Genomic DNA, 14714 nt, shown 5'->3' with positions numbered 1-14714 from the left:
ATTTAAGAGTATGTTCTACTTTTTTTTTATGTTCACATTCCAGTAGTTTCTGATTTAATGGCTTTTACATCATGTCCTGAATAATTTATTAATAAGTACAGTGCTTTACTTTTAATGTAAGACTGCCACCTTTTCAGATGCCCAAAGAGGGACATTTTTTTGCAGGAACATGAGATTTTGCAGGACCGACCATGTCCACAGTAAGTGCAAAGGACTGATCTTTACATTTTTGCAGCATTTGAGCTGATTATGCTGTTTCATTTATCATTTGGGTGTTCCAGATACAAAATATTTGATCTGAAGTTGTCTTCATTTGCTCTTCAACTTGTGGGACACTGATCTGGGATGGGTTCGACTCAGCCGCATTTCTCCAGCATCGGATCCGAGCTCCAAGCTTCTCCCCTACCCATAATGCCGCTGTCTCCTTCCTCCCTTCAGATCTTGTTTGCCATGCTACTGCAAGCAACGTGGTCTGTTTCTCCAACTGTATTTTTTTGTGTGACATTTTCTGGCAAATTCTCCTCTCTCTTCCCCTATCCCCTCTAAGCGCTCAGGTGTTTGTTATATAAAAAACAAAACAAAAAAAAACTTCTTTTCATTCTGTCTCTTGTTAAGGCATGTGTGGGTGTGTGTTCCTGCTGATCCATCTGTCCACTATGGCAGAGACACCCAAACATGGGTTTAGAAAGTGCACAATGTGTGGCCATAAGCTTTCCCCTGCGGATGGCCACACTCTGTGTTTTATGCCTAGGGTCCAGCACCTTGATTCCTCCTTGTTGATCTGGGTGGGGTTCAATCCCCACGCATTGATCGACAGGAGAAATAAACTTATTCTTAAGGGTCTCCTGAAACCTTCCACTTTGGAAGCCCAGCTTCTGCTCCCCCCTCTGGGACTCAACCACCCACCAAGAGGACCGAGGATGGCGAGAAGCATAAACACAGGGATAGGCTGAGGAAGTGGTCCCCCGACTGCCTCTCCTTGGCCAAACCCCCAGCAAAATCTTGCTAAACCCTTGGCTCCACATCCCCCTGACTCTGTTCCCCTTGCTTCTCCCTGGAGTCAGAGGTTGCTTGGAGCCGTGTACCAGTGTCTGCATCTCCACAGCGGTTGTCTAGACCGGTGTCAGTGGCCTCTTCTGCTAGGACCCACCCGCAGCCTCTCCAAAGCCAAGGTGGACAGGATGATGCGGAGGTTCATCCACACGCAGATACAGATGGGAGTCTTGCATGCCCCTTCCCACTCTGGGGCTGGTGACATGCAGTCCACCTTTATTCTAATAACTCCTTCTCTGATCAGACCCCCAGTTTCAAAGTTCTCTGGTCCGAGGACCCTCAGCATTGAGGGGTCGGCACCGATGGTACCTGGTATCTCGACGACCATTACCCTGAGCGGGTCTGCTCGGAGCTGTCTGGCTCTCTGCATTGGATCCAAGGAGATGGTTTCCACTCAGAGTTTTTTTAGAGCAGATCCTTCCAATCGGAGTCTCAGCGCCTGGAGGTTCGGCTCTCTTCCCCCCCCCCCCCTTTGATCCAGAGGATTACGGATGCATTCGTAGTCCCAGCCCAGGGGGTTTGTTCTCCTTCTGTCTCTGACATGTTGGAGAGGGTTCTCTCAATTCCTCGAGACCCTTGACGGTCTCTGACATGTTGGAGAGGGTTCTCTCAATTCCTCGAGACCCTTGACAGTCTCGTCCTCGGAATCTGTCTTGGCTCCCTCTGTTTCTGATATAGATTCTGCCATCCCACCACCTCACGGGACAGCCTGCTGCCTCTCCGCTCCAGGGAGTTCCCACACGGGAACAACTGGATGTTTTTGAGCCCTCCCCAGAGACCCCCCCCCCCCTTAGGAGTTTCCTCGAAAGTGCACATCCAAAAGAAGGCACTTAGACTCCCCACCGGAGTTTGTCACAGAGGACACCAACTTGGAAGAAGGGGAGGGTTCACTCCAATCACCCCAGAGGATGTCTGCTTTGGAGACATTATGGAGATCTTGTGACAGTTTGGGGGTGGTCTGTCCAAAAACCCAACCCAGATGAGTTTGTGTTCCTGGAGGCATTTGGCGCAGGACCCTCTACTTCCTGGAGGCATTTGGCACAGGACCTTCTACTTCCTGTGTGTCCCCTCCTGCACATCCTCTGGTGGATCTCATAACATCTCTGGCATGGAGGAGCTGATTCCCAAACTCCGTGATAAGGTCGTCAGCCCCCCTTCTGATAATTCACACTGGTCAAAGGGAGCTTCTGTTGATGCCATGGTGGTGGCAGCCACCACCAAGAAGGAGCTCGCACAGGAGAGCTCCATGATCCATCCCCCAGATGAAGAATCTAGGGCCTTGGACCATTTTGGGAAGTGGGCCTGCACTTTAGCTACGCTTTGTGTACGTGCGCTGAACTACATGGCACACATTATTAGGCTTCAGTGAGACCTAGTTAAGGAGGTCGCCAAGTCTACCCCAGGGTCCATGTCAGTGGGGGAAAGGAAGCTTTTATACTCTTGAACAGCCACCCTCACCTCAGTTGCCAATAACTCTATGCGGCTTCTCTCTCGCTATTGAGGGCAACACCAGAGCTGCCGGAACAGGCATGCCATCAAACGTCATGTCTGCCTCCAACTTTGTACCTTCTCTCAGCCCTTCAAGGCGTCATTTACAACTGCTCCGTACGATGGTTCCACTCTCTTTGGAAAGATAGTACACGCCACACTAGTCCAGAGTGAGAAAGACGGGAAGACTCTGAAGTCTGAATTCATTTCTCAACCCCTCAACGATCCTTCAGCAGGAATCAGCAGGGTGTGAAGATGTGGTTCCAGAAGTCTCAGGGCTATTTCCAGGATGCTTGAGACTCTTCCCCCTAGAGGCAGAGGGGGATTCAACAGGCACTGCCCTCGTGGCAGAGGGAGCTCGGGATTCATTCTCTGACAGACCCGCGCATCAGCCCTAAATATTGCCCGGCTGCTTGTCTCTGGATGCAGTCGGGGGTTGACTCTCCCTATACCCAACAGCTTGGGAATCCATCACATATGATCAATGGGTGCTGCGAATCATATCCAGAGGATATTCAATCCCTTTCCTTTAAAGGCCAGTTCCAGCCAAGCACCTCCTGGATGTTCAACCCACGCAAAGAGAGGCAGCAGCACAGGAAATTTCCAACCTGCTAGAAAAACGAGTCATCTAGCCTGTCCCCCCAGACCAGTCCGGATTAGGCATCTATTCCAGGTTCTTTTTAGTGCCAAAGAAAATGGGGGACTTGAGGCCAATTCTGGATCTCTCTACCCTGAACCTGTTGCCAGGATGAAATTCCGGATGGTCGCAGTTCAGTCTGTCCTGCCCTTCCTGCAGGAGAATGACTGGATGTGCTCAGTAGACCTTCAAAATGTGTACTATCACATCAAAATGGACAGATGCTTTTGGAGGTTTCTCCGCTTCCAGTTGGAGATCAAGCGTTGCTAATTCAGAGCGCGCTACCCTTTGGTCTCGCCACAGCCCTAGGGTGTTCACCAAAGTGATGGAGGTGGTAGCTGCTCACTTGCGGCTGCAGGGCTTCCAGGTCTTCCCCTACCTGGACGATTGGCTTCTTTTCGCCCCCTTCAGGCAACTGCCTACCACATTGGCATCAACATAAATCTGAACAAATCTCTATTAGAACAGGTTCATGTTCTAGACTTCATTGGAGCTTGGTTAGACACCATTCAGACCAAGTTTTCTTGACACCAGACAGACATCAGCCCCTCAAACATCACGCCTTGTAATTTCAAGTTCCATCTCCTCCAGCAGAGTTTGTTTTAAGGGTGCTGGGGTCCATGATGGCCATCATCACCCTTGTTCCCACAGCCCAGTTACACATGAGGGTACTCCAATGGACTATAGTGGTCCAGAGGTGTTTTCTAGATTTACCACTGTCGCATCCTATTCATCTGTCGTGAGCCTGCAGGGATTCTCTTCTCTGGATTCAGTCCATGGACCTTATTCGTGGTCACCTGTTTATTCACCCCTCCCCTTTCACCACAGTGACCATGGACACCTCCCTACTCAATTGGGGGGGGGGGATTGTTTGGGAAGGACAGTTAACGGCACATGATTTTCCCTGGAGACCCAGTTGCATGTCATTGTTCGGGAGATTAGGATGGTGCTATTGGCATTGCAAGTTGTACATGACCATCTTCCTCTGGGCATGATTGCCATCCGGACCGACAATATGCTGAAAATCTGGTACATCAACAAACGCGGGGAACCATGTCTTGCCCCTTTTGCTGCAAAGCCATGAGATTGTGGGAGTGGGCGATCTCCACCAGCCATTTATCGGGGAGATCCAACATTGTAGCAGCCAGACTCAGCAGGTCTACCCTGATGCCTTACAATTGGTCTCTAAATCCTTCAGTAGCGAAAGAGATTTTTCTAAAGTGGGGTCAGGCTTGCTGCGATCTCTTCGCCTTTCCTTCCAACGCGAAGTCCAGCACGTTTTTCATTCTGAACCTCCCTCCTGGGGAGTCTCCAAAGATGCTCTGGTTCATGCTTGTCCTTCCAGTCTACTCTATGCATATCCTCCACTTCCTCGATCCCAAAGCTCATTCAGAAAGCACAACAGCTAGGGAGCTCAGTCATCCTCATTGCCCCCTTCTGGCATCGCCAAGTTTGGTTCCCTTCTCTGTGGTCTCATGTGTGTTCTCCCTGGATGTTGGATCCGGTTCTGGGACTGATTTCATATCCCTCAGGGATTCTACATCCAGATCTGGCCAGTCTGAAGCTCACCACTTGGCTGCTCCATTTCTCATGATAGGACTCTCAGGCTCTCTTCTCCAATTAAGAAGATTTTGTTAGCTGCTCTTAAATCCTCCACAAGGAGGGTCTATTTGAGTAAATGGAAAAGTTTCACTATTTGGGCATCGCAACGTGATTTGGACCCCTTCACTGCCCCAGTCCCTGTTGTATTAGAGTTAAGGCAGGCATTTTTCAACAAGCTACCAGCTTCTCTATGGTTAAAGCTCAGCTGGCGACTGTTTCTAATTTCCACTTAGGGGATAGTTCAGGTTTTCTAGCCCATTTTAAGCTCTGCAAAGCCTTTCTGAAGGGTACTTTCCTTCTTAGACCATCGATCAAGGACCCTACGCCTCCTTGGGACCTTGCTTTGGTTCTTCAAGCCTTGGTTTCTTCCCCCTTTGAACCACCTGCTTCAGTGGATCTGCAGTTCCTGTCTTGGAAGACAGCCTTTTTGGTTGCTATTACTTCAACTAAGAGAGTTTCAGAGCTTCAAGCCTTATTGATTAAACCTTCTTACATGATTTTCCATAAAGGTAGGGTATCTTTGCACACTAATCATTCCTTTCTGTTGAAAGTGGCCTCAGAATCAAACATCAGTCACCCTCCTTGTCTTCTTTCTGAACTTTCAGAATAAGGGAGAGTGCATGTTACACCTGTTGGATGTTCATAGACAATTATGCTTTTATTTGCACAGAACAAAGGACTTCCGCAAGTCTGATTAACTTTTTGTTTCCTACTCGAAGTCCTTTTTAGGGAAACCTGCATCAAAGGTTACCATTGCTCATTGGATTTTCCGGTATATACTCTTAGCGTATTCAACCAAAGGATTATTAGGTACATTTTACTAGAGCTATGCCTGCTTCAGCTGCCTTTTGGTCCAGAGTTTCCTTGGATGACATTTGCTCTGCTGCTACATGAGTATCTTCACATACTTTCATCTCCAATTACAAGTTGGATCTTCTGTCCAGAAGTAGGTCATCCTTCGGCTCTGCTGTGTTGCAGAATATCCCTTCCATGAGGGCCTCCCACTTGTTTGGTAGTTGAGGACTCTGTCCCACAGGTTGAAGAGCAACTTCAGATAAAGAAGTAATGTACTCACCATAACGTTCCATCTGAGTTGTTGCTCTTCATTTGCCTTCAACCAAACCCGCCCCACTTTATATGGGCTGCGTGGCGGTCTAGCTAAAAAAGACATGGACCTTTCTTTGGCCTAAATGGTCATTTATTGGGATACTATCTGGGTTGTTGTGCCAAGGGGTAAAGCATTGTGTCAGGTTGGGTTGCTATAGTTCATAAGTAGGTACTAGGCTATCTGCCCGAAGGCATTTATAAGCCTAGCCGGAATGTGTTGGCTTTCGCCGCCCCCTTAAATTAGTTCCCTGTGCCTCTGTGCAGCAGATCCATTGAAGTGATCCCTGGGGTAAACTTCGTTTCCCATCCACTCATCGAGGTTTTTCTTGGGAGTGTTAGCGAGGAGCTCTGCCTAATGTAGATTGAATCTTGTACCAGAGTATGGGAAGTCTCTGGGACAGGAATCTGTCCCTCCAGCACATCCAATTTATTGTTGTGGTGAGGTTTAGATCCCTAGAGCATGTGGCTCGAGGGGATATAGTTTTCTTTAGGTGGAGCATGTCCATCAATTCTGGGTTGGACATGGCCTTGTATGTCAGGCATAGATCACCTCTGAGTAGGAGGTATGCAACCGAGTACAGCTGGAGTTTCTTGAGTCGAGCTGCATAGGGCATCTGTTTGAGGCCAGTGATCCTCTTGGTAAGGTACTTCTGTGGTATTTCCAGCTGTTGCAGGTGTCTTGTAAGGTACATCCCAAATGGGGCATTGTACTCTTATGATGGGTCTGATGAGTGATGTGTAGAGGGGCGCAATGACCTCTCTTGATCTGGATGTAAACCCTTTTGTGATTAGCCCAGATCCCTTATTATGTCTTCCATATTTAGGGGGCTACCACCTATGTGGTAGTTTGTGGGTACTTTGTTTTTTCCAAAGGGGATGACTATGCACTTTCTGGCATTTAGCTTGAGGCCATGGTTTTGACACCAGTTATCTGCCTCAGTGAGATCCTTTTGTAGGATGTCTGTCAGATGCAGAGTCAGTTATAGCCCCTAGTTTGCAGTAGTCTGCGAACTTGATCAACCATAGACGACCTGTGCTTGCCTGTACCTCTGAGAAATATATGCCGAACAGGAGGGGTCCTAGGACTGAGCCCTGGGGAACACTACTTGTAACCGGTTTAGAGTCAGATCTAGCTCCCACAACTCTTACCATGTGTGTTCTGTCTGTGAGCCAGTTGGCAACCCATCACATGACGTAGGGTTTTAATTTCAGGCTAGTGAGCTTGTCTATAATACCAGAATGGGGAATGGTGTCGGACTATGCTAGGTTTAGGTAGGCTGTATGGACCACCTTTCCCTCGTCTATAGCCTTGGTAACTGTCTCAAAGAAGTCCACCAGGGTTAGGAGGTATGATCTGCCCTTAACAAAGCCGAACTGGGTAGGGTCCAGTGTTTGGAGATTCCCAGTGTCTCTGTTAATGAGATCCATGATGATGCGCTCCATAGCCTTGCAGACCAAGCTAGTCAGGCTTATAGGGCGATAGTTACCGGGGTTTGTTGTGGCTACACCTATGTGGTGCGGAATAACATTTGCTGTGCGCCACTCTATGGGCATATGTAGCCTGTGGAGAGGCTGAGTTTGAACAGTGTGTTTAGGTAAGAGGTTAGTTCATCTTTGAGTTTGTGTAGGACGCAGCCTGAGACACTGTCCGGTCCCATTGATGCTGTGTTTTTGGCTTTGGAGAGGGCTGTTTTAACCTGAATGTCTGTGTTTTCAGGGGCACTACATTCTTCTGGTATGGTTATGGGCCCTTTTGGGGTTGAAGAGGGGGGTTAAGTTTGCACTGAACCTGTCTGCCAGGATGTTAGCAATATTGGTCAGTTCAGTGTATTTTGTGCCATTCTGTACTAACTCCGAGCAGATCTGAGAATTGCCACTTAGATTCTTGACATAGCTAAAGAATGCCTTGTGGTTATCCTTGGAGTCCTTGGCAATTTTTCTTTCAAAACTAGCCTTGGATGTTTTTATGAGGGATCGTAGTTTCTTGCTGGTACTGATCAGGGATGTCTTCCCTTCTTGGGATTTTACTCTTTTCTGTACTAGTTATCCTCCTTGTATTTTATAGCTTGTTTATGGCAGGAGTCCACCAGACTGGTTTCCTTTTCTTGGAGGAGAGACTCTTGGTTTTGCTTGGGATAACAATCCGTGCATTCTTGTAGGTGCCTGTAGAGTGCATTAGTAAAGGATTTTGCAGACTGGGCAGCGTTATCCTTTAGCATGGGGGCTTTGAAACTTTCCACCTCTGTCTTAAGTAACATGAACTTTGCTTTTGAAAAGTTTTTCATGGTGGTTTCTTTGACCGGGGGTAGGGACAGAATGTGGATATCCAGAGTGATTGGTTTGTGGTCAGATCTAACCAGCGAGGGGTTGACTGGTGTGGAACACCGGTCGCCCATGTTGGTGATGACCAGGTCCAATGTTGTCACCTCTGGTGGGGGTGTTGACAAGTTGATCCAGGGTGTTTGAGTTTATAAATTCTAGGAAATGTTGGGCTAGGGAGTTAGTACATGAGTAGTTCTTCCAGTTACTGTTTGGGTAATTGAAATCACCCAATATCAGGCTGTTTGTTAGGACCTTTATGTTTCCCAATGTTTCCAGAAATACTGAATGGGGGTCCTAGGACATGGTGGGTGATCTGTAGTAAGGTACAATTTGAATTTCAGTTTTGCCCGTTGTTAGTTGCACGTGGATGATCTCTGAAGCATCGTACTGTGCCACTAACCTGGAGGTGTGGGTATCCTTGATGAATATGGATACGCCCCTGCCTTTTGTATTTCGGTCTGGGTTTTTGTGGCCAAATTGTGTGGTATGAGTTACAGCCTGGTAGTGCTGGGGTGCTCTCTGGAGCCTTAAACCAGGTTTCTGTTACTGCACATATTTCAATTTTCTCCATACTGAGGAGTGCCTCGAGTGCTTGTATTTTGAGGTTTAGACTTCTGGCACTGAGTAGCATTACCCTCAGTTTTTTGTTACTTGTGCTATTTATGGCAGTGGGTTTGTCTTTTGAGCCTTGCCTAAAAAAGGCACTAAAGGGGTGGCAAGAGTCTTGGCTAGTATTCGAAAGCCCTAAGGGTGACAGGTGCAAGCCGTTTCTAGCGAAGCAGCGTGGCTTGTCAAGCATGTCATCCCAGGCTGACAGACACTGGATCCCCTTTAAATGACACCAGAAGCTTAGCCAGTTGTTGAAATTGATAATTTGTTCTTTATACCGTGGTATCATTCTTGGCGATGGCAGGATGCTACTCAAGGTCAGGGTCATACCAACCTGGGTATGTAATCAGAGAGCTCTTCCATGTCTCTCTTCATGTAGTCCAGGGAGGTACGGCTCGGGTCATTCACACCAACATGGACAATGACAGAGTCACATTTGTATTTGTTCTGGAGTGACCTGAGTGCTTGTGTTATGGTGGGCAGCAAACTCGATCTGAAGGGAGGAAGGAGACAGGGGCATTGTGGGTAGGGGAGGAGCTTGGATCCAGTGTTGGAGAAATGTAGCCGAGTCGGATCCATACTGGATCCGTGTCCCACAGGTTGAAGACAAATGAAGAGCAACAACTCAGATGGAACATTATGTTGAGTACATAAACTTATTAAGGGTAACATAGGAAATATTTTTTTTTGCCCTAAAAATCTCGGGACAAGATTATAGAACATAACTGGCCAAATAGAGACCATCCTGTTCAAAGAGGGGACTGGTGGTAACCTTATTTTAATGTCTTTCAGTCCTGGTGCTTTTACACAGACTCTAGATTTCACACTTCTTTCATTAATATTGACCTTTTCTTGCCAGTTTGATTGTTTTGGTACACCACCTGACAGTTTCCCATGCTTTTATTAAAATATGTTCTTTCCATTCGGCAGTGCCATCAGAGGTCATTTTTATGTTTTGTCTTAGTAATGTGTTAATTTATGTGAACACTTGTTTTTTTACACAGTTTTGCAAAATGATTCTTTCTAGCACAGCTTCTGCAAAATTGATTAAATGCTGTAAACTTTGTCTTGCATACCAGTACACAAGATTTGACTTTCAACTGAGCCCTGCTTCCTGTTCACATTATGGCTGACTTTCTAATCACCATGATAATTGCTGCTCATTTCCACTTCAGATGTCATTTGTGCTTTGACTCCTTTTTATATTGTATGTGTTTAATATTGCATTTGTAGTTAAACTCGCTGTTCAGGCTGCCACGGGTTTTGATGAGGTTCATTTCTTATCTGGTAGCAAAATAATTGTGTCTCTTGTTGGTGACTCTTGCATTTCAGCTTTATTGCCTTTGTTCAGTTTTTTAGCTCACTAATATGAGCTTCTGTAGTTTATATTGAGTGTTTCTTTTAAAGAAAAAAATGCTGATTAAATGGGAACATTTTTGGCTCACAGTAATTCTTGGACTATTTTCATTTTAATTTTTTTTAAAGGTAGAAGTTATAAATACCTTAGTCTTTTACTGATGTGGCACACTGAAATATAGCAAATCTTTTAGGTGTCTTAGCTTGTCTACTTGTAATGAGGAACAGGTTACATTTCTGCATCCACAGGCTGTACTAAACTGCCTTTCAAAGAGAATTCTTGTTGCAGTGATACCATCGTTTTTGTCAAATGTGAAATGTTCTGAGGTCTTCTCACAAGCTGCGAGTGAAAGATAAAATGGCATATTTACTTCAGTAGTTATATTTTGGATGTCTGCACACCAGCATTAATCAAAACTGAATAATATGCTCAGATGTTATAATTCTGATAACCGTGTAACCTTTGTATTGTCAGGATATTCAAACACCTCTGTAGTGGAGTGGTAATACAGGTTTCTTGACTTGAAACTAAACTCTACTTACAGTCTAGTAGCCAGCTACCACTGTGGTCCTTTGGTGAGGTGCAAACTATGAATTTGTTGTTGTCAACATATTTTAAGTTTTATTTACAGTTTAATTGGATTATGGCGTAGAACATTGGCAGCCTTTGTTTGTAAGAAGTGCACTGAATTTTGATTGAACATTCTGTTAAATTTCCTATTTCAGTTGTTTTACATTTATTTTTTATAGTACACCAACCAAAGGAATAGAAAACAAAGCATTTGATCGCAACACAGATTCTTTGTTTGAAGAATTGTCCTCTACAGGAACAGGGGTGATTGGTGATGTGGATGAAGGTGCTGATCTCTTGGGTAAGCTGAATTTAGAAAAGAAAATTGCACATTTGCATGTACTGGAGATTATAAATGTCTTGGTGAAAGAGAAGTATTTTTTGACTCGGACATAATGCTGTTACTGTTTGTGTTTAAGGATCTCTCCTTCACTGCTGTGGCCTCACAACTTAGAGGTATATTTCTAGTCATTAAAGGACCATTTTGATTGTGTATCTGTACTTTGCTAGTATTCTTGGAAATGTGCTTAGTGCCCATTTTTCTTTTCTCTCTAAAACATTGATATAACGTTTTTTTTCCTTGCAACATTCAACTCTCATTTTTGTTGTGCCATCTGTAGAGAGTTGCATAACATTTAAGAAATATTTTAAGCAATCCCTTCATAATTTACCACACAACTAGAAATGTGTAAGAAATGTTTTTTATTTATTTTTTTTTTTTGTCAGCGATGGTTGTGGTAAAAACACAACTACTGATCCTTAGTCTTTGTTAAGAGTATGTATGCTTGTTGTTTGGTCGCATTTATGGTATAGCAGTATCCCCAGGAACAGGTTATAATCTAATCATGATGTGCACGTCATTTGTAGTTTATATACCATTTTTAAGTGTTAATAGTATAACAGGACAAATGGTATATACAGAAACACAGTACTAGTTAAGGTTAGTGCACTTCTTTTGGATAATTTTTAGGATTGCCACTTACTTTTAGTTCGTGTTTGTTTGCTACCCTGTACTTGAGGGGTGGGCATGCAGTTCCCTTGCTTTTTGTATATCATGGCATCATAGGGATGTCTGGCAAAGTATGCTTTGCTTGTGCACCTCTGTTCTTTTCTGGAACTCAAGGCCAACATTCATTGTTTTGGTTCTGAAGACTAGCATTCATTATAAAAATTTCCCTCATTCTGCAATTACAACAGGGTCTCTACTACAGCTAGAAAAAGGAGCTTGATGCTTGGCAGTGCTGTTAGTGCCAGTGCTTCCGTCTTGCCATGTAAAGATGAAGGGGGAAACTTGACCACCTTCAGTTTTGTCCTTCTAAATATGGTGACAGTTGAAGTTGCCTAGCACAAGAACAGGCAGGATCATCCCCTTTGTGATCTCAGGGCATGGAGGGAACAACATAAGAGTAAGGGATTTTGGGACCAAACATTGGTCAAATCTTCTTTCGGTTGTGTTTGTCAGTGAGGACACTTTGTGGTTCATTCGTGGTGCCAGTTCTTCCTTTATAAGACGCTTACATCTATTTGACATAACAGCTCAGCAGAAGTTTTTCACCAGCACCTCCCAAGGTTGGCGTGTGCATGCTGTTGTGTATGCACTACCTCCCCTATATTCCAGCTTCAGAACATACTGACACCTGGCCTGCTGCTATAAAGCTGTCCTTTGATTCTTCCCACTGTTAAACTTTACAACATGTCTAACATGTTACCAGCCATTGTCAAAAAAAGTTCCTTTGAGTCCAGTTAGAGAATGAGGGCCCATGAGATAATTCAAAACATTAGACATTCACTATCTTTTGATGTCTGGTGGGACATGTAATTGCAGGTGGGGAGAATCATGCCCTCAGAGAGCACAAGCAGGTGCTAGGCCCTGAGGCTGTACTTCTATTCCCAGTGCATCCTCTAGGTGGTTCTTCCCTATTGTTCAGCACTTCCATGTGTTTGTTTATATGTGTGGGTATATTTACTGATAAGCAAGTGTGTGAAAAGGGTTCTCCCTTATTTTCAGTATCTTAGTATGAAAATTCTGGGTATAGGAGGATTTTACCATTGAGACCATTAAGGACAGTGAGTCACACCCTCCCCAAGCCATTATAACACCTGTTTTAAGGAAGTGCATAGGCTAATGAAGTATTTCTTATTCCAGCCATCAAGCAAGTCCTAACATTTTAGTCAATGTCTAGGTAAAAGGGTAAGTAAGCCAGTATTCGTCCCCCAGTAGAATGTCATCTTGCAGCTCTCGGAAGGATCCACAGTCTGCTTCCATAGAGGTGAAACCCCTTTATAAGTGTCGTGTTGAGTAGAATGCAGTCCTGATTAGCATCCTAGGGATGACTAAGATTGATTATCGAATCATATGGATATGATCTCTCCACTGTGACTTGGGTCCTTTAGGCACCAGTACCACCTTAACATCTAATAAAGGAATTCCGGGCACGGAAACTAGTAGGGAAAGTGTTAACTCCACTTTGGACTCAGGTCCATCAGCTGCCTCTCTGTTTGTGTTGCAATCATGTCTTTAAGCTCATACTGTGGAGAAGTTAGTACACCTCCTTAATTTCAAGATCAAGGACTGGTAAAGACAGTCCAGGAATCCAGTAAGCTTCTGTGTGGTCCACTGTTCGATTGTAATGAAGCATATGTTCAAGCAGCTGGGACTCTCCTCCTCCTCCTGATGTGATAAGTAAGTCGTATTGAATGCCATGTTTGGGGAGGGGGTCTTTTTGGACAGACATCACAGGACTTGATTGAGGAACAGGTCTGGCAGCTGTTGCAGGGGATTAAGGCTGTGAGCCACACCACTTTCTGTATTCCTGAGTGTGAATCCTTTACCTCTTGTTACCTTTTTTGTGGCTGAGCAGATCACTTAATCAGTGCTCTTGGAAAGCCCTTGAAAGAGACACCTATACATTGGGTATAACTGGTTAACAAATAAAATAAGTAAGTAGTCTAGAAAATTTGAATCTGTGTGTTAATACCTTAGTAGACCCTGTATAATGTCCATCTGACCCAAGCTACTTTTTTCAGGGGAGTCCAGTGTGATACAGGGCATCTCTCTTGGGATTAGGCGGTCCCCATGTGTTGTGTATTCCTCCCTTCTGTGTCTAAGTCCCTAAAAATCCTTACACTTCCAGTACTGCTGTCCTAACTACTGTCTAGGACTGATAGTGGAGACCATGATGTACGTATAGTTATTGTCTGGCTGTTAACTGGAGTAATGGGCTGATCTAAAATGACCCATTCCTGTAACTAACCTGGCTTAAAAAAAGAATGCAAAAACATGTGCAGTATTTTACAGACGTAGGAAGATTTTTGTAATATAAGGCATATGTGTTCAGTATGATTAAAGGCGTATACAGAAGGCATACATTCACTAAGTGATTATTCCATGGACAAAGGTTTTCAGAGATTTGAAGAACTTTAACCAACAATTCTATACAGGCTTGTGCATTTTCTTGAAACCAAGCTGTCACTGCAGAGCTGCTGGAACAGTTTTGGTCTTTTTTCCTCAAACGGACCGAAAAAGACTGGCCGTCTTCCAGAGAGATGCATAGGACTCACTTCCCTACATCTAAATGTACCTGGTTGTAAAGGCTGTAGAAAACTGCTTTCTGATCTTGGACCGTAGCCACTTCAGCAAGTATGTCTGGTATTAAACATTCTGGGTGGTGATTGAGATGTCCATGATGTATGTCCCTGATATCACAAGGAAGCTTGACAGTGTTTTTGAACAAGGTGAATGCTTTCTTAGCATGTAATCTTCAGGTGTCTGCTTCAGGAAGTTCTCAAATTTGTTGTGAGTAAATGTCATCACTTTCATTTGGAAGCACTGCTGCTTGGTCTTTCCTCTGTACCTGAAAATGATTATCAGCGAGCCTGATGGTCACTGTGCCAAGTCTTTGCTGGAGGAGGACCTGTGTTTATCCATACTAAGATGATTAGATTAGGATTGTCCCATTGAGTCTCCCT

The 14714-nt window shown here is 44.7% G+C and overlaps 1 protein-coding gene across 1 annotated transcript in view; it reads left to right on the top strand.

The window, feature by feature from the left end:
* SPAG9 (sperm associated antigen 9) overlaps window positions 1-14714 on the top strand; it is a 2484778-nt gene that overhangs the window by 1305436 nt on the left and 1164628 nt on the right. The window contains exon 8 of the mRNA XM_044084932.1: window positions 10925-11046. Within this exon, the coding sequence (XP_043940867.1) occupies window positions 10925-11046 (122 nt within the window). The remainder of the gene's footprint in view (window positions 1-10924; window positions 11047-14714) is intronic.

Source organism: Protopterus annectens, chromosome 10.part0 (assembly GCF_019279795.1).
Source record: "Protopterus annectens isolate FY-2018-M chromosome 10.part0, PAN1.0, whole genome shotgun sequence".
Classification (NCBI taxonomy): domain Eukaryota; kingdom Metazoa; phylum Chordata; order Ceratodontiformes; family Protopteridae; genus Protopterus; species Protopterus annectens.
The sequence above is the reverse complement of the archived record's forward strand: the minus strand, read 5'-3'. Positions and strand labels throughout refer to the sequence as shown.